At 39.6% G+C, this 18,187-nt stretch overlaps 2 protein-coding genes across 2 annotated transcripts; both read left to right on the top strand.

Moving 5' to 3' along the window:
* Nucleotides 1-9,451: 9,451 nt before the first annotated feature.
* Nucleotides 9,452-10,547, top strand: LOC140908246 (trace amine-associated receptor 7a-like). The gene has a single exon (XM_073335197.1). It carries the CDS (start codon nucleotides 9,452-9,454, stop codon nucleotides 10,478-10,480), a length of 1,029 nt encoding a protein of 342 aa, XP_073191298.1. The 3' UTR covers nucleotides 10,481-10,547.
* A 6,167-nt stretch (nucleotides 10,548-16,714) lies between these two features.
* Nucleotides 16,715-17,743, top strand: LOC140908245 (trace amine-associated receptor 7a-like). Its single transcript, XM_073335196.1, has one exon. It carries the CDS (start codon nucleotides 16,715-16,717, stop codon nucleotides 17,741-17,743), a length of 1,029 nt encoding a protein of 342 aa, XP_073191297.1.
* Nucleotides 17,744-18,187: the final 444 nt, after the last annotated feature.

Genomic DNA, 18,187 nt, shown 5'->3' with positions numbered 1-18,187 from the left:
TATTTCCTCCAAGTCTTATTTTTGAATTACTGAACTGACGTTTATGATCCAGAAAAGGGAGAATATGCTCCTGTTTCCAACTTCTCCTGAAAAAAATGAATAGGGATGTTAATAGAATAACTCCACAAACTTATTTTGAACACAGAAATTAAGATGAATTCAGAAAGTTAAAAAAATTGTAAAAATGTAAGATCTCAGTAGCAGCAGATTTTCCCTAGTAACTTAAAATAAGAAAAAAGAAATGATTGTGGTTATTGTGTTTGGATTTAATAGTAGGAGTCATTCTTACTTGATTTCTGCCTGCCAATGCCTCATATTCTGAGAAACTCCCTTTCATAAATTGATTTGAACTGAGGTATGAAGAGAACACTAGAAAAGGCTTGCAATTTATATTAGTGTTTTCTCCCCTGAGCTCTTGTGTCAGAGTTAATGACAAAGCCTGTTCACTCTTCTCCCAAAGCAAAAACAATAAATCTGCATCAAACTCACTGATCTTTCCAAATAATGAAGCCACTGTGATGGAGGATGGGAACCCTAAATTGAAAATGAGGTGTAAAAAATGTTGTTAAATTGTTTGTGCGGCAAAACAAAGATTTACTGTCACACTTTCCAGTATCTCTAGAATATCTGGCAGAAAACAGGAAATTTCATTTCCACCCATATTTAACGCAGGACTGGTCTACACTGGAAAATTAGGTCAGCATAAGTAGGTTGCTCAGAAGTTTAAAAAAATCCACACCCCTGAGCAGCATAGTTAATCGGACCTAAATCCCTATGGTTAGCACTAGCCTTAGCACTAGGGTGACAGAAGAATTCTTCCACTGGCCTATCTACCACCTGTCCTACCCTGATGCGAGCACCCCTTCCATCGATGTAGGTAGTGTTTACACCTAAGAGCTATGCCTCTGTAGTGTTTTAAGTATAGACAAGCCCTCCGTCTCATGCCAGTCTTCAGCCCTCATCCTGCAAACACTTACATACATATGAAGCTTTTCTTATGTAAGTAGCCCCACTGAGTTTAACATTCCTACTATCTACAAGCCCAGTAAACTCTCATGGCCTTTTTTAGTAACAACATTTAGGGCTATATCCTCCACTCCCTTACACCAGTTTTATGCCAGTCAGCCGTGTAATGCCATTGCATAAAATTGGTGTGACAATGTGGAGAATCAGGCCCTTAGATTCTCATATGTGTCATTACCAGTAATTTTTGGAACTTCTCAACCAAACCCTGTTACTTCTGTCTCTCCAGATATGTGAGTGATTAGGTGGCATCTGATCTATCTGAATCTTTACAACTTTATTTTCACTGTTACCAGAGCAAGGAGTTTCTTTAGCTTTCCAATAATCAAGTTTCTCTTGCTCCAGCCACACAAACATGAAAGACTTGTTCTGGAAGAGAGCTTGTTCTGGAAGGCACTATATTCAAAATACTGGTTTCAGAGTAACAGCCGTGTTAGTCTGTATTCGCAAAAAGAAAAGGAGTACTTGTGGCACCTTAGAGACTAACCAATTTATTTGAGCATGAGCTTTCGTGAGCTACAGCTCACTTCATCGGATGCATACCGTGGAAACTGCAGCAGACTTTATATATACACAGAGAATATGAAACAATACCTCCTCCCACCCCACTGTCCTGCTGGTAATAGCTTATCTAAAGTGATCATCAGGTTGGGCCATTTCCAGCACAAATCCAGGTTTTCTCACCCTCCACCCCCCCACACAAATTCACTCTCCTGCTGGTGATAGCCCATCCAAAGTGACAACTCTTTACACACTGTGCATGATAATCAAGTTGGGCCATTTCCTGCACAAATCCAAGTTTTCTCACATCCCCCCCACCCCCATACACGCACAAACTCACTCTCCTGCTGGTAATAGCAGTCAGTTTGGATGAGATCAGGATGCAAAATCTGGGTATATTCTAAGTGTAATTTACTTTATTATAGGTGGTGCAGGTAGTGACATCTGTAGTTAACATTGCCTGATGCTTCCCATTATAAGACCCCTTTATAGTTGCTTATAATTTTGCTAAAATAACAGTTGGGACTGAAATTTTCCATGCTTCCGGCTTAAATTGATCGATTGATTGATTTGATTGGAAAATTTCAGCAAAAATGGTTCTGCTGTTTTTCAGAAGTAAATTAGGGGAAAATATGTTTTGTCCATGTTAAAAAAAAAATTCAACTGTTTAATTGAGAAATTCTAGCACCTTCATGATTTGAGCAGGAACTTAAAATCTGACAGTGGGTTGGGGGATTGCCTTTTGCCATCTCCATGAAAATCCACCCATATTTGGCCATATTACAAGCCTTTGAAAATCCCAGTTCACGCATATTCAGTAGAGACTTGTTAGTTTGGCAGTTAACTTCTGAAGATTCCATCTGCACCGGGCTATTTGCTGACCAGACTTTATTTGTGACATTCCCAAAGAATGATCGAGCATGCTCCAGCTTAGTACTGCAAGGGCTCAGAAGCAGTTCCCCAGAAATTGTTCCTCACAGCAGCTAGAGGCAGCTGTGGTACAAGACATAGGAACTGAGAGCAGGGAAACTTTCTTTCGTATATTCTCAATGGTCCCCATGCTGGTGCCTAGACAGCAAAGAGGAGAAGTGGAAAGGAAGGTACCTGACTAGAGAAGAAAATTCTATTCCTGCCTCTACCATGTTCAAAAGTTTAGTGTAAGTGCCCAATATAACATTGGAACTCTGAGTCATAGAACTTTTCACAACTTTAACACCGAGAACACCGAACTTTTCACAACTTTAACTGTGTGGTCTCTCTTTTCTGGGTGCCCAACTTGAGAGACTCAAATCTGATTTGCAGTAGTGCTAATAAAACACAACAGTGGTTGTCTTCAATGAGAGCTCTGGTCTGAACAAATAAAGTGCTATAAAATGCTAAGTTCTCTGCAAACTCAGACCACAGGCATGCCAAATAGAATAAAAGCTGGAGTAGTCAAAGATAGATAAGTAGGGTTTTGTGCACATTATCAATAAAAGTTATTTACCATATAGGCACCATTTGTGCCAAACACTATACTTTAAGCCTTTCTCCCAATCTGAGCAAAATGTGTATAGGACAGCAAAAGGCCTATGAACCGCTTCTGTTCTCAAAATAGGGTATAAAGTGGCCTTTAAATAGTACATGGGCCTTATATGCTAGCCTTCTGGACAGAGGGTTATTTCACCTGCTCAGAAGAAAATACTTTCATTGTTTTTGTTTCTCCCTGTTGTCAGAAATACATATATGAGATCACATTTCCTGTCCAAATTAACAGACTTCACAAACTAAGATTATGTATGAAATGTGACTAAAATATACTAGTTCCTATGTGAGTGACAATGCTTGCTTAACTGCCTCTGATAAGTTTTTGGCATTCCAATTACTAGTCCCACTTTTTATCTGTTTTGTAACAATTCGCTCATGGTTTTTGTCAGAGTGGGCAAACAATATGTATTTCAGTACTGTTGTACTGAGGAAAAGAGAAAGGAGTGTAAACTCTAGCAAGTCAGGTATAAAATTATAATTAATCAGGCCAAAAAGAATTTGAAGAGCAACTAGCAAAAGACACAAAACTAACCACAATTTTTCTTAAGTACATCAGAAGCAGGAAGCATTCCAAACAATCAGTGGGGCCACTGGACGATAAAGGTGCTAAAGGTGCACTCTGGGAAGACAAGGCCATTGCGGAGAAGCTACATGAATTCTTTGCATCAGTTTTCACTGTGGAGGATGTGAGGGAGATTCCCACACCGGAGCCATTCTTTTTAGGTGACAAATTTGAGGAATTCTCCCAGATTGAGGTGTCAATAGAGGAGGTTTTGGAACAAATTGATAAATTAAACCGTAATAAGTTGCCAGAACCAGACGGTATTCACCCAAGAATTCTGAAGGAACACAAATATGAAATTGCAAAGCTACTAACTGTAGCATGTAACCTATCATTTAAATCAGGGTCTGTACCAGATAACTGGAGGATAGCTAACGTGACACCAATTTTTTAAAAAGGCTCCAGAGGCAATCCTGGCAATTAAAGGCCTGTAAGCCTAACTTCAGTACCAGGCAAATTGGTTGAAACTATAATAAAGAACAGAATTATCAGACACATAGACGACCACAATTTTCTGGGGAAGAGTCAACATGGCTTTTGTAAAGGAAAATCATGCCTCACCAATGTATTAGAATTCTTTGAGGGGGATCAGCAAACATGTGGACGAGTTGATCCATTGAATATAGTGTACTTGGATGTTCAGAAAGCCTTTGACAAGGTCCCACACTAAAGGCTCTTAAGCAAAATAAGCATTCATGGGATAAAAGGGAAGGTCCTCTCTTGTATCAGTAAATGGTTAAAAGACAGGAAACAAAAGGTAAGAATAAATGTTCAGTTTTCACAATGGACAGAGGTAAGTAATGGGGTCCCCCAAAGATCTGTACTGGAATCAGTGGTGTTCACCATATACATAAATTATCTGGAAAAAAAGTTAACCAATGAGGTGGCAAAGTTTGCAGATAATACAAAATTACTCAAGATAGTTAAGTCCAAAGCTTACTGTGAAGACATACAAAGGAATCTCACAGCACTGGGTAACTGAGCAAGAAAATGGCAGATTAAATTCAGTGTTGATAAATGCAAAGTAATGCACATTGGAAAACAATCCCAACAGTACATATAAAATGATGGGTCTATATTAGCTGTTACCAGCCAAGAAAGAGATCTTGGAGTCATCCTGGATAGTTATCTGAGAACATCTGCTCAATGTGCAGCAGCAGTCAAAAAATCTAACAGAATGCTAGGAAAGGGATAGATAATAATAGAAAATATCATAATGGCACTATATTAATCCATGGTACACTGCATCTTGAATAATGTGTGCAGTTCTAGTCACCCTATCTCAAAAAAGATATATTAGAATTGGAAAATGTACAGAGAAGGGCAACAAAAATGATTAGGTATATGGAACAGCTTCCATATGAGGAATGATTGAAAAGAGTGGGACCATCCAGTTTAGAAAGGAGACAACTAAGGGGGGATATGAGAGAAGTCCTTAAAATCATAACTAGTGTGGAAAAAGTGAATAGGAGCATGTTATTTATTCCTTCACAAGAACCAGGGGTTACCTTAAAAATTAATAGGCAGCTGGTTTAAAACAAACAAAAGGAAGTACTTCTTCACACAACACATAGTCAACCTGTGGAACTTCTTCTCAGAGAATGTTGTAAAGGCCAAAAGTATAACTATGTTAAAAAAAGAACTAAATAAGTTCATGGAGGATAGGTCCATCAATGGCTATTAGCCAAGATGGTCAGGGATGCAACCCAATACTCTGGGTGTCCTTGAGCATTTGACTGCCAGAAGCTGGGACTAGAGAACAGAGGATGGATCACTCAATAAGTGCCCTGTTCCGCTCATTCCCTCTGAAGCATCTGGCATTAGCTACTGTCAGAAGACAGGATACTGGGCTAGATGGACCGTGGGTCTGACCCAGTATGGCCATTCTTATATAGTTTACTAATGTAAAGGAAACTTATGAAGTGGTGACACGAGTAGGTACAGATCCTAACTCAAGACCATTTTTTTCTTTAACAATGTTTATTCTCAGCACATAAGCCTTTCGCTTGGACTTGTAACAGTTTGGAATGACTTTCCGAAATAGTGAGTTTTGTCTCAGTCATTTCAAACAAACCTATCCCTACCTGGAACACTGAAGCATAGGCCCCAAACTTATAAATACATATGCATATGAATAATAACAATGAGGAGCATGGGCACAGGAACAGAAGAGGGCCCAGGCACAGATCTGATTGGGCTTCACCTGCTGGTGGCTCAGCCAGCTGTGAGGTGACCCAGCCACTGGCCTCCAGGTATTTTAAGCCCCTCAGAGTCTGAACAGGGTCTAGTCACTGCCCCTGTCTTGGGGTCTCTAGGCACGCTCTTGGGGTGCAGACTCTTGGGAAGCCATGGCAGCTGTCTGTTTAGCATCCCCCCTGAGAACTGTGACCACATGGCCCAGCTGCCAAGCACCCGGGCTTTGTGCTGAGTCCTCAGGTTCCTCTGTAGCTTAAAACAAACCCTCTCTCAGAACTCCACTCAAAAGTGTTGGCCTTATGGGTTACCTCCTTAAAGGGCCACATGGTAGGTATAGCATATAACACAAAAACACCTTTCACAGAATTCGAATACATTATTTCTCTTTATTTAAGCACAGAAAATACAGATTACAGATCATATAGAACACAACAAACATCCTAAATACTGCCCCTCATTCTAGCTCACCCTTCCTTTGGAAGTCCTTAGGGGACCAGTATTCAGAGTTCATCCCCACACACACAACCCTTTCACAGGCTCTTGAAGTAGTTTCCCTCATCCTGAGCTTGTGAAAATGGCCAACAAATCCCAAACAGAGCAGCTTCTGCCCTTTTATAACCTTCCAGTCCCTCAGACGTGTGACTCCCTGGTCAGTCTTAACAGATGACCTTAGGGTCCTACCAAGTAACTTTGTTATCAGGCAATCTCTCCCCTGACAAACCAATTCTCACCTTCAAAATGCAGTTTGCAGCGTAGTAAGGATACATTCAGAGATCTCATCATCTCACACAGAATTCATAAATTTTACATGTTAGAGATACAATTTCCTGCAAAATCATTGACAAACCTTACTGAATTAAGTTTAAGTATCTTTGGGATCCATTGTATTAAATTAACAGTTTATGTATAATTTTGGGCCAGGGTCATATGTAACCTCTCTAGTTGGGAGATGTGATGATCAAAAGACTATGTTGGACAATGTGCATGACAAAAATGGACTTTGGGGACAATATGTGTGAAGTGAACTTCCTGGGATATACAGGAGAGGTGTATGCAAATTCCCCACCTCTGGTTATTCAACAACCCAGCCTTTTGAAGCTATGCCCTGAGGAGTAAGCCATTGACTGCTGATCACATAAGGTCAAGATCAAAGACCAAAACTATATAAAGGAAAGACTGAATTATTCATGGTTGTTCTGATTCTGAATCTGAGACCGTTATGAACTAGTAGGCACATGGAAAACCCTAGTTGTGGGTTTTGAAGGACTGATCCCAAGGATGGAGTTGGAGTGTCCTCTAGGAAGCTTTTTAGCATGCATTATCTCTGGTAAACTTTCACTGTTTTTAATATGTTTTCTTGGTAATACTTCCACCTTAAGAATAAAGTGCTTGTTTATAAATTCGTGTGTGGTAACTTGTAACAGCTGGCATTTACAGCTGTTCAGAGCCTTCAGAGAGAGAGCAAAGCCCAGATGCTGGCCTATTTAGGCAGCCTGGCTTGCTGGGGATATCATAGTGTAAGCAGGGAAACGTGAAGCCTGGAAACACCCTGATCAGGAGGAAGAGAGCAGGTCTCTCCCCAGGCGAGGTGGTGGCTGAGGCACTGGGAGCCTAGATTGGATGCCCTTGAGGAACCACAGAGGTGGGATACGGGTTACAGTTGCCTTGGTGACAGTACAGACAATTCCCCAAATCATTACATGTTCTCAGGGAGATGATTGTGGCTTTCTGAGCCTGTGCCAATCCTGCTCCCTCAGCTGCTTTAACTTATGCCACTTGAATAAGGTTTATAAGGGCTTGTCTACATATAAACTGCCACGTGGCGCCCTGTAGCACATCAGAGAAGATGCTACCTATGCCATCAGCGTAGATAATCCACCTCCTGGAGAGGCAATAGCTAGGTTAATGAAAGAATTCTCCCATTGACCTACTGCTGTCCACACTGGGGGAGAGATCGCAGTAACTGTGGCGCTCAGAGGTGTGGTTTTTCATACCCCTGAGCGATGTAGTTATACCAACATAAATTCATAATATAGACCAGGCCTAAGGGCCTGAACACCACTAAAGGATCGACCTGCATTTCTGAGGAACCTATAAGCCATGGAAAATATAGCTTTGGAATGGAAGCGCCATCTCGACCATACTTCTACACCTACTCAAACTCATTGAGGAAGAAAGGACCTAAATCATATGTGACCCACAGCTACTTTGCCCTCACCAGCATGACAGACACACAGTTCCCCAGCAAGTGACCTCCAGGGCAGACGAACCCTGCCACGTTCAGAGCTTGCTCCATCAACTTTTCACATGCAGAAAACCATGGGGCAGGGGAACATCTGGGGCAGGTCGGGGGTATGCCAGAGGAGTGAGGGGGTATATTGGCACTTTGGCCAGTGTAGTCAGGGTAGTTCGGCACCCTGATTATTCAACAGTCAGAGGACCATAGAAGCCATACAAGCTAGAGTGCAATTTAGGGCTGTCCTAGTCTGCACTGGGAGCTGCACTGGAGCACAACAGACACATCGGGATGATACAAGCTGCTTCAGTCCTTGCTCCAATCTTAGCAGTGGAATGAGTTTGGCCTCGAGAGTAGTAGAAAAATGGCCAAAATGAGAGAGAGAGAGAGAGAGAGAGAGAGAGAGAGAGAGAGAAATACCCCACAGCAAGATTAATAAAGGTGGGATTGATTTTCGTTAACACACATACCATTACCTATGACCTCAGTTTGCTCCATCAATATTCCTGAAAAAGCAATTTAGTAATAATACTGAGATAACACCTGGTTGCTGTGGGAGACAGTTAAATTTGCATTGAAAAAATAAAGGAAAGATTTTATCATGAGACTTAGGTCAAACATATGCATGACAGTATATACTTAGTTGAAGGACTGTCTTGTGATAAATCAAAATAGATTGCTTAATGATGTTTTTTCAGATTCTACACATCTGTCAGTGTTTACACCCTTTACCAGAGGGATTTCACTTTCTGGGATGATAAATAAATTTCCCTTGTGTTTTCTGTTTTTCCCCTCACCACACCCCTTAGTTTTGAGAGGACAGAGTGCATGTACTGTGTCATTAACTTTGCTAAGACAATTAAGAGGATAAAGCACTACTGAACACAAGCATCTCTTCCTGCCTTCTATTCACATTTGAATCTATGGCTATATTTGAAGAAAAGCTTCTCAAAAGGTAAGCAATTAAGAATCGATCCAACTACAATGAAGTCAATGGGAGTTTTGCAATTGACTTAAACAGAAAGATCAGGCATCGAGGAAATTTAAATGAATAAATATGAATAGGTAAAAATAAATTCTATTTCATAGCAGAGGAGAATATTTTCAATTATAAAATATTTTTGCTACTTGTTACATATTTCAAAATGCCATTGAAAGCTGTAGTTACAACAGATATTTTGATATGTTCTATTATTTACTTCCTAGTTACGTACACATTTTTAGTCTACTGATGGACATAATGCAACACTTTGGAATTACTGTACTCTCACTCATGTTGACTTTAATTCTCTTTTTCAGAAAGATTTAAAAAGTGAAGAGCTTGACCAACCAGTGCCACAGCATCACCATTGGTATACAAACGCAAACACTAAAAATTTCAGAGGAGTTAACAACAAAAGCACAACATGACTTCAGCGCTTCTTCAAAATGAAGAAACACAATATTGCTTTGAGAATATTAATGGATCCTGCTATAAAACATCATGGTCTTCTGGAATCAGCATAACTTTGTATGTTGTGCTTAGTTTTCTGACAATTCTTACACTAGGTGGTAACCTAATGGTAATGATTACAATTGCTTATTTCAAACAGCTTCACTCTCCTACAAATATTTTGCTCGCCTCCTTGGCATGTGCTGATTTTTGTTTGGGTCTGACGGTGCTGCCCTTCAGCAGTATAAGATCTGTGGAAACATGCTGGTATTTTGGGGAAACATTCTGTAGATTCCATAGTTCTTTAGAAGTAACTTTTTGTTATTCATCAATATTTCACTTATGTTTCATCTCTGTTGATCGCTACGTTGCTGTTACTGATCCTTTAATTTACCCTCTCAAGTTCACAGTGACAGTTTCAGGCATATTCATAGCTGTTGCCTGGATATTTTCATTAGTATTCAGTTTTTCGGTTGTCTTCACTGGGGCTAATGACAAAGGGATACAAGAGTTAATAAATGCCCTCTCCTGTGTAGGGAGCTGTCAGATTCTCTTTAACAAAACATGGGTGGTTGTAACCTCTCTCCTTTATCTAATACCCTTTTTTACAACAATAGTACTTTACAGCAAGATCTTTGCTGTGGCTAAACGACAAGCTAGAATGATAGAGATGATGAGCAACAACACCCAGTCATCTGAAACTTACAGTGACAGAGTTAGCAGAAGAGAGAGGAAAGCTGCTAAAACCATTGGTATTGCTGTGATTGCTTTTGTGGTATTTTGGTTACCTTATTCTATAACTGTAATAACTGATGCTTTTTTTAACTTCATAACACCACCCCTTCTCTTTGACATTGTGGTTTGGTTCACTTATTCCAACTCTGCCATTAATCCTTTGATTTACTCTGTCTTTTATCCTTGGTTTCGAAAAGCAATGAAAGTGATTGTGAGCTGTAAAATGCTCCGGCTTGATTGTTCCAGAATGAATTTATTTCCAGACTGAAAACCTGTCCGATTCTGCATACAGCTACTCACTTCACATTTCACAGGCATTCCCCTCTTCATAAAATCTGGCTGTGTATTTCTTTTTCTGAATAAAATATTGTCATCTTGATTTTATACTTTGTATAACTTTTCTCATTGTGAAAAACTGATTTATCACATGATATCAAGACAATTTATTTACAGATACTGTTAATTTAATACTAGATTATGGTATGAAACAATAATAGAGCAATGTCCATTGGTTGGAATTGTGAAACTGAGAAGATAAAAGAAAAGGAGGACTTGTGGCACCTCAGAGACTAACAAATTTATTTGAGCATAGGCTTTCGTGAGCTACAGCTCACTTCATCAAATGGCCCTCCAGAATTAAACAAAGGCAAAAAAAGAAAGATCAAAAATTAGTTTTTCAGTGAAATTCATCTCTGTTCGTTAGGAAGTACTAACAATACTGAAAAACAGAAATGATTTCCCATCCCTTTAAAACCTATATGACATCTTTTTTTTACCAAATAAATAGTATAAATACTAACATTTTATACTTATATATTACTGTCAGCCTATGGGTGTTCAAATTCTTTACTAATGAATTAAGTCCCCCAACACGCATATGTAATAGATATTATTATCCTCATTTCATGAATAAGAACATTGAATTTCAGAGGGAGATGGAAGTTTAACTCCATTAGTCTCCTTTGAAAACCCCAACCAAAGATATCAAGGATCCAATCCTGCTACTTTTTAAATTGGTGGCAAAACTCCCTTGACTTTTAATGGGAGCAAGAATAAGCCGGAACTGACTTGACCATTTTCACATAGGAAATGTCCAGCTCTATGCCTTAACCGCAAGACCAACCTTTCTCTCTGGGAAGTATTGAGTTGAAATAAGACTCTTTCATGTGCACAAGGGTTCCTCACACAAGGGAGTAATAAAGTAATAAAAAGAAAGTAATAAAAGAAACTAAAAGAACACAATAAACTAAGGTGAAATCCAGATACCAATGAAGTCAAGGATAAAACTCCCCTTGAGGTCAACAGGACCAAGATTTTACCCCTGCTGTTTTGAGAGAAAACTGTCCTTTCCATTATAGGAGAAAATCCAGTCACAACAGTCTTCTGTGTCACAGCAACATTCTATACTTGAAAGTTATTTTGGTTTAAAGTAAGGTGTGAATTTAAAGCGCAATAGCTAGTTACTCTGCTTTATCAATTCCAGTTAATTTCCTATGTAGCCAAGCCCTAAGATATTTCCCACTGGCAGCAAGGGATCTGGATTTCAAACACTGGCTACAGAAGCCCTGGACAGGCCTGTTGTGAATGAGAAAGATTTGTTAATTTGCAATATTGTCGTATACTAACAGTAAAGTGCTTATTATCTCATTTGATAAATTGTAAGTGAAGTAGGAGCATGCCATTGACGTTACTGTAGTAGGCAAGTTATCTGTGTATCACATGAACGAACTGGATTTTGTTAATAAAATCTAACAGTTTAATTTACAAATTCCAAAAATAATTTTTTTTTAATTCAACAAACAAAAGGATGGGCAAGGTGCAGAGGATGAAGGATACCTGTGCACAGACTTAATAATGTAGTGTGGAATTTTTGAAAGCACCCAGCACTGGCCTAATTCTGCCCCTGCTGAATATTAAGTCCCACTCCAAATAGTAGGCAAAACACTATGGAGTGTAAATTTGTTTAAGTGGTTTTGCAATACATGTAATTACTGTAGCTTGTAAACTGTGTAGGCCAGGGACCATCTTCCACCATATGTTTATACAGACCCTAGCACACTGAGGGCTGAGTTTTCATTAGGCACTACTTTAAAACAAACAAACAAATAAATAAATGCATAAAATAATAAAATATTGTTATTCATTCAGATGAGCCACACTAATAAAAACTGCCTTGGAAACATCTGCTATACAGTTTATCATTTCATGCATTTATCATTAGTTTTATTGTTCAGAACTGAAGATAAAAGAAGCGTAAATCAAATGTTTGATATTAGAGGATAAAATACACAAGGCTCTCTATACCATTTAAGCTCTATAACGAAAGTGTTCAATAAGAATGTGTGCAGATGGCTGTGAACCATATGTACTACCTTACCGCTGGCAGGAGACTCTGGAATGGGGGGAGGTGCAAGGAGATGGGCCACACGCCTTTGTATGATACTGCAGTGCTCATGGGCCAATGGCAGCCCTCCTTGGAGAAGGGGGCTGCGACTGATCAATCCTAAGACCTGTAACAGGCACTCAACAGAGATTTATACTGCAGAATGTTCAGTGAAACTTTACATGACCAGCCTGCACAACAAGGTCTGATCAGTTCAAAAGCACATTACTCTCTTTCCAGTTCACTTTCAGAACACCGTACACTGTATGGAACACTCATTCTCTTTTCAGGCGCGGGGAAAGACACATCTCTTTGTGAAGCCTTTCCCAAAATAAGGAGGAATACAGAACAGCCGGGGGTCTGAATTTCAGAGTTGCTGAGTACCCATACATTCCATTGACTTCAAAAAGAATTTTGGGGACCAGTACCTCTGAAAAATCAGTCCCCCCTCCTTGTTTTTCCTCTCATTCCCCTTAGTTTTCCTCTGCCTAATATGGGCACATGAAACATGATTTTGCCTCAAGAGGAGTAGAGAAGATGGTTCAGAATATGATGGTTACATAACCCTAAACTGAGCACCCTAATGTTACAAGGATGGAAGCTCTAGAAATAAATAAATGAGACAGTCTGACAGATAAAATTTCACAGAAGCATTTCTTTTTCCCCTCTCTTGGGGCAATTTGGTCTGTTTTGTGATCTCCCTCTCTTCCCATCCTGTAACATCCTTGTGGCAACAGCAACAATTGCTTACAAGCAATAATAATCCTAGGTAAATATTTAATATATTTTTATCTATCTTGTAATGTAAAATAGCTGCTGAAGATAAGGAGGAGAAGCCAGCACCATGTGCCCACCGGGAAGATCTGCATGGACCACTGATAGCCAGCAAACCACAGTTTGGGAATCCCTGCTTTCATAGGCATCACACACTACCATCAGAAGTCATGAAATGTAGACAGAGTTGTCCATATGCTGTGAATCATAGTAAACTGTCACCCAGGTTCAAGACAAAGTGTCTTCTCTGAAAAGGACATTTTTGATCACAAATACAAATGCAAAACAAAATACTGGTAGGTTGATTCTGATCTCAGCTGAGCCTCTGTCAATCAGGAGTGACTGTACTGAAATCAGTAGAGTTATATTGGTGTAATACCAATGTGAGATCAAAATCAAGCCCAAGATTTTCAGCTAACGGAGGAGAGCAGGATAACATCACTGTTGTGCCATCTATTGGGTTATCCTGAATATTTCAACTGTAAGAAAAAGAAAACAATACAAATAGCAGCATTAAAATAATTGCTAATCAAAATGAAATATTAAACCCACAGTCAGCATGCATACACAATTTATGTAGTGGATGATAGCACGCATAAATGGGAGGGCCATTTGTATTATTTTTATGTAAAAAAATATCAAAAAACACCTATCCCTACTCAACAGAATTCCAAATAGCTGGCATAAAGACCTCACCTAAGCCCTGCCAATCTACTTTGTTCCACCTCTGGGATGACTCCTCTCTGGCATGCTTTAATAACTATGACTAAACACTATCAAATTGTTTAAATTAATTGAAGAGAGAGCGCACAGGGTCTGAAACAGTCATTGAGCTGGAGGAGTGATGTGGAATGAGTATTGATATCAGAACTTCAGCTAATATTTTTTCGTTTGTTTGGGTTTTTCTTCTTCTAAGTTTTTGAACTTCTTCTTAGTATGATGGTATTGTGGTAGCACCTAAGGGCTCCAAGCAGGGATCAAGGACTCCACAGTGCTAGGCACAAACACATAACAAAAAACAGTCTCTGTCCTAAAGAGCTCACAGGTTAAGTAACATCTGAATTCAACAAGATGAAATTCAATAAAGACAAGTGCAAAGTACTTCACTTAAGAAGGAAAAATCAAATGCACAACTAACAAATGCAGAATAAGTGGCTGTGTGTGAAAACAGCTTGTCTGCCTCCCAGCGGGGTGGAGTGCAGTTAAAACAGTGCATCCCCCTCCTGGCTGGAGGAGGGAGGTAAAAACAGCATGTCCTCCTGCTGATGGGGGGGGGGAGATGCAAAGGGTTGAAAGAAAGGCTTCAGAGAAGATTCTACCTTTGCAGATAGGAGGGGTTCTCCTGTTGGTGTAGGTAATCCAGTTCCCCGAGAGACGGTAGCTAGGTTGATGGGAGAATTTTCCCATAGTCCTACTGCTGGCCACACTGGGGGTGAGATCACTTTAACTGCAGTGGAGCCCAGGGGTGTGAATTTTTCATACCCCTGAGCGATGTAGTTACACCAACATAAGTTCATAATATAGACCAGGCCTAAGGGCCTGAACACCACTAAAGGATCAATCTGCATTTCTGAGGAACCTATAAGCCATGGAGAATATAGGTTTGGAAAGGAAGCTCCATCTCGACCATACTTCTACACCTACTCAAATTCATTGAGGAAGACAGGACCTAAATCATATGTGACCCACAGCTCCTTTGCCATCACCAGCCCAGCAGCTGCACAGTCCCTTAGCATGTGGCCTCCAGGGCAGATCAGAGCTTGTTCCACGGACATTACACTTCCAAAACCAATGGGGCAGGGGAACTTCTGGGGCAGGCTGGGGATAGGCCAGAGGAGGGAGGAGGGATTCTGGCAGCCTGGCCAGGTGTAATTAAGTTCTGCACCCTGGCTATTCCAAAGCCAGAAGCCCATAGAAGCCGTGGTAACTAGAGTACAATTTAGGCCCCCCCAATTTGCACTGGGGGCTGGACTGGACCACAGCAGACACATTGGGATGACATAAGCTGCCTCAACCCTTACTCCATTCTTAGCACTGGAACGAGTTTGGCACAGAGTATGGGAAAATGTCCAAAATATAAGAGAAAGAAAGAGAGAGAGAGAGAGAGAGAGAAATAAAAATATCCCACTGCAAGATTAATAAAGGGGGGATAGATTTTCTTTAACACACATACCATTGTCTATGACCTCAGTTTCCTTAGTCAGTATTCCTGACAAAGCAATTTACAGTAATAGTACTGAGATAACACCTGGTTACTGTGGGAGACAGTTAAATTTGCCTTCAAAAAATAAAGAAAGGATCTTATAATGAGACTTAGTTTCATCACAGTATATACTTAGTTAAAGGACTGTCTTGTGATAAATCAAAGTAGATTCCTTAATGATGGTTTTTTTCCAGACTCTACACATCTATCAGTGTTTACACCCTTTACCAGGGGGATTTCATTTGATGGGATGATCACAAAATTTCCCTTGTGCTTTCTGTTTTCCCCCTAACCCCAACCCTCATTTTTGAGAGGACAGGATGCCAGCATTTTCTCATTAGCTTTGCTAAGAGAACTCTGAGGATAAAGCACTACTGAAAACATGCGTCTCTTCCTGCCTTCTATTCACATTTTAATCCAGGGTTCTATCTGAAGAAAAGCTTCTCAAAAGGTAAGGCATTAGCAGTCCATTCAACTACAAGAAGGATACTGACTAACAGGGCTGTTACTCTGAAACCCATTCAACTACAGTGAGGTCAATGGGAGTTTTTCAATTGACTTAAACAGAAAGATCAGGCATCAAGGAAATTTAAATAAATATGAATAGGTAAAAATAAATTCTATATTATAGCACAGGAGAAACTTTTCAATTATAAAGTATTTTTGCTACTTGTTTACCTATTTCAAAATGCCATTGAAAGCTGTAGTTACAACAAGAAAAGGAGTACTTGTGGCACCTTAGAGACTAACCAATTTATTTGAGCATGAGCTTTCGTGAGCTACAGCTCACTTCATCGAAAGCTTATGCTCAAATAAATTGGTTAGTCTCTAAGGTGCCACACGTACTCCTTTTCTTTTTGCGAATACAGACTAACACGGCTGTTACTCTGAAACCTGTAGTTACAACAGATATTTTGCTATGTTCTATTATTTACTTCCTAGTTACGTACACATTTTTAGTCTACTGATGGACATAATGCAACACTTTGGAATTACTGTACTCTCACTCATGTTGACTTTAATTCTCTTTTTCAGAAAGATTTAAAAAGTGAAGAGCTTGACCAACCAGTGCCACAGCATCACCATTGGTATACAAACGCAAACACTAAAAATTTCAGAGGAGTTAACAACAAAAGCACAACATGACTTCAGCGCTTCTTCAGAATGAAGAAACACAATATTGCTTTGAGAGTATTAATGGATCCTGCTATAAAACATCATGGTCTTCTGGAATCCGCATAACTTTGTATGTTGTGCTTAGTTTTCTGACAATTCTTACACTAGGTGGTAACCTAATGGTAATGATTACAATTGCTTATTTCAAACAGCTTCACTCTCCTACAAATATTTTGCTCGCCTCCTTGGCATGTGCTGATTTTTGTTTGGGTCTGACGGTGCTGCCCTTCAGCAGTATAAGGTCTGTGGAAACATGCTGGTATTTTGGGGAAACATTCTGTAGATTCCATAGTTCTTTAGAAGTATCTTTTTGTTTTTCATCAATATTTCACTTGTGTTTCATCTCTGTTGATCGCTACGTTGCTGTTACTGATCCTTTAATTTACCCTTTCAAGTTCACAGTGCCAGTTTCAGGCATGTGCATAGCTGTTGCCTGGATATTTTCATTAGTATTCAGTTTTTCGGTTGTCTTCACTGGGGCTAATGAGAAAGGGGTACAAGAATTAGTAAACGTTCTCTCCTGTGTCGGGAGCTGTCAACTTCTTTTCAACAAAACGTGGGTGGTTGTAACCTCTCTCCTTTATCTAATACCTTTTTTTACAACAATAGCACTTTACAGCAAGATCTTTGCTGTGGCTAAACGACAAGCTAGAATGATTGAGATGATGAGCAACAACACCCAGTCGTCTGAAACTTGCAGTGACAGAGTTAGCAGAAGAGAGAGGAAAGCTGCTAAAACCATTGGTATCGCTGTGATTGCTTTCGTGGTATTCTGGACACCTTATTCTATAATTGTAATAATTGATGCTTTTTTTAACTTCATAACACCACCCCTTGTCTTTGATATTCTGCTTTGGTTCACTTATTCCAACTCTGCCGTTAACCCATTGATTTACTCTGTCTTTTATCCTTGGTTTCGAAAAGCAATGAAAGTGATTGTGAGCTGTAAAATGCTCCGGCTTGATTGTTCAACAATGAATTTATTTTCAAACTGAAAACCTGTCCGATCCTGGGTAGAGCTACTCATCTCACATTTCACAGTCATTCCCCTTTTCATAAAATCTGGCTGTGTATCTCATTTTCTGTATAAAATATTGTCATCTTGATTTTATACTTTGTATAACTTTTTATCATTGTGAAAATCTGGCTTAACTGTGTCACAGCAACTTTCTAAGGGCTTGTCTATATTTGAAACTTATTTTGGTTTATAGTAAGGTGTGAATTTAAAACTACCTATTCTGCAATATCAATTCCAGTAAATTTCCCATGTGGACAAGCCCTAAGATATTTCCCACTGGCAGTAAGGGAGATGGATTACAAACACTTACTACAGAAGCTCTGGACAGGCCAGTTGTGAATGAGAAAGATTTGTTAGTTTTCAATATTCCTGTATAATAACAGTAAATGCTTATTATCTGGTTTACTAAATTTTAAGTGAA

This window comes from Lepidochelys kempii, chromosome 3 (assembly GCF_965140285.1).
Source record: "Lepidochelys kempii isolate rLepKem1 chromosome 3, rLepKem1.hap1, whole genome shotgun sequence".
Classification (NCBI taxonomy): domain Eukaryota; kingdom Metazoa; phylum Chordata; order Testudines; family Cheloniidae; genus Lepidochelys; species Lepidochelys kempii.
This window is presented reverse-complemented; position numbering and strand designations above follow the sequence as displayed.

Excerpts from the sequence above, each read along its gene's own strand:
- LOC140908246 (XM_073335197.1), top strand. The coding sequence starts at position 9,452 with ATGACTTCAGCGCTTCTTCAAAATGAAGAAACACAATATTGCTTTGAG.
- LOC140908245 (XM_073335196.1), top strand. The coding sequence starts at position 16,715 with ATGACTTCAGCGCTTCTTCAGAATGAAGAAACACAATATTGCTTTGAG.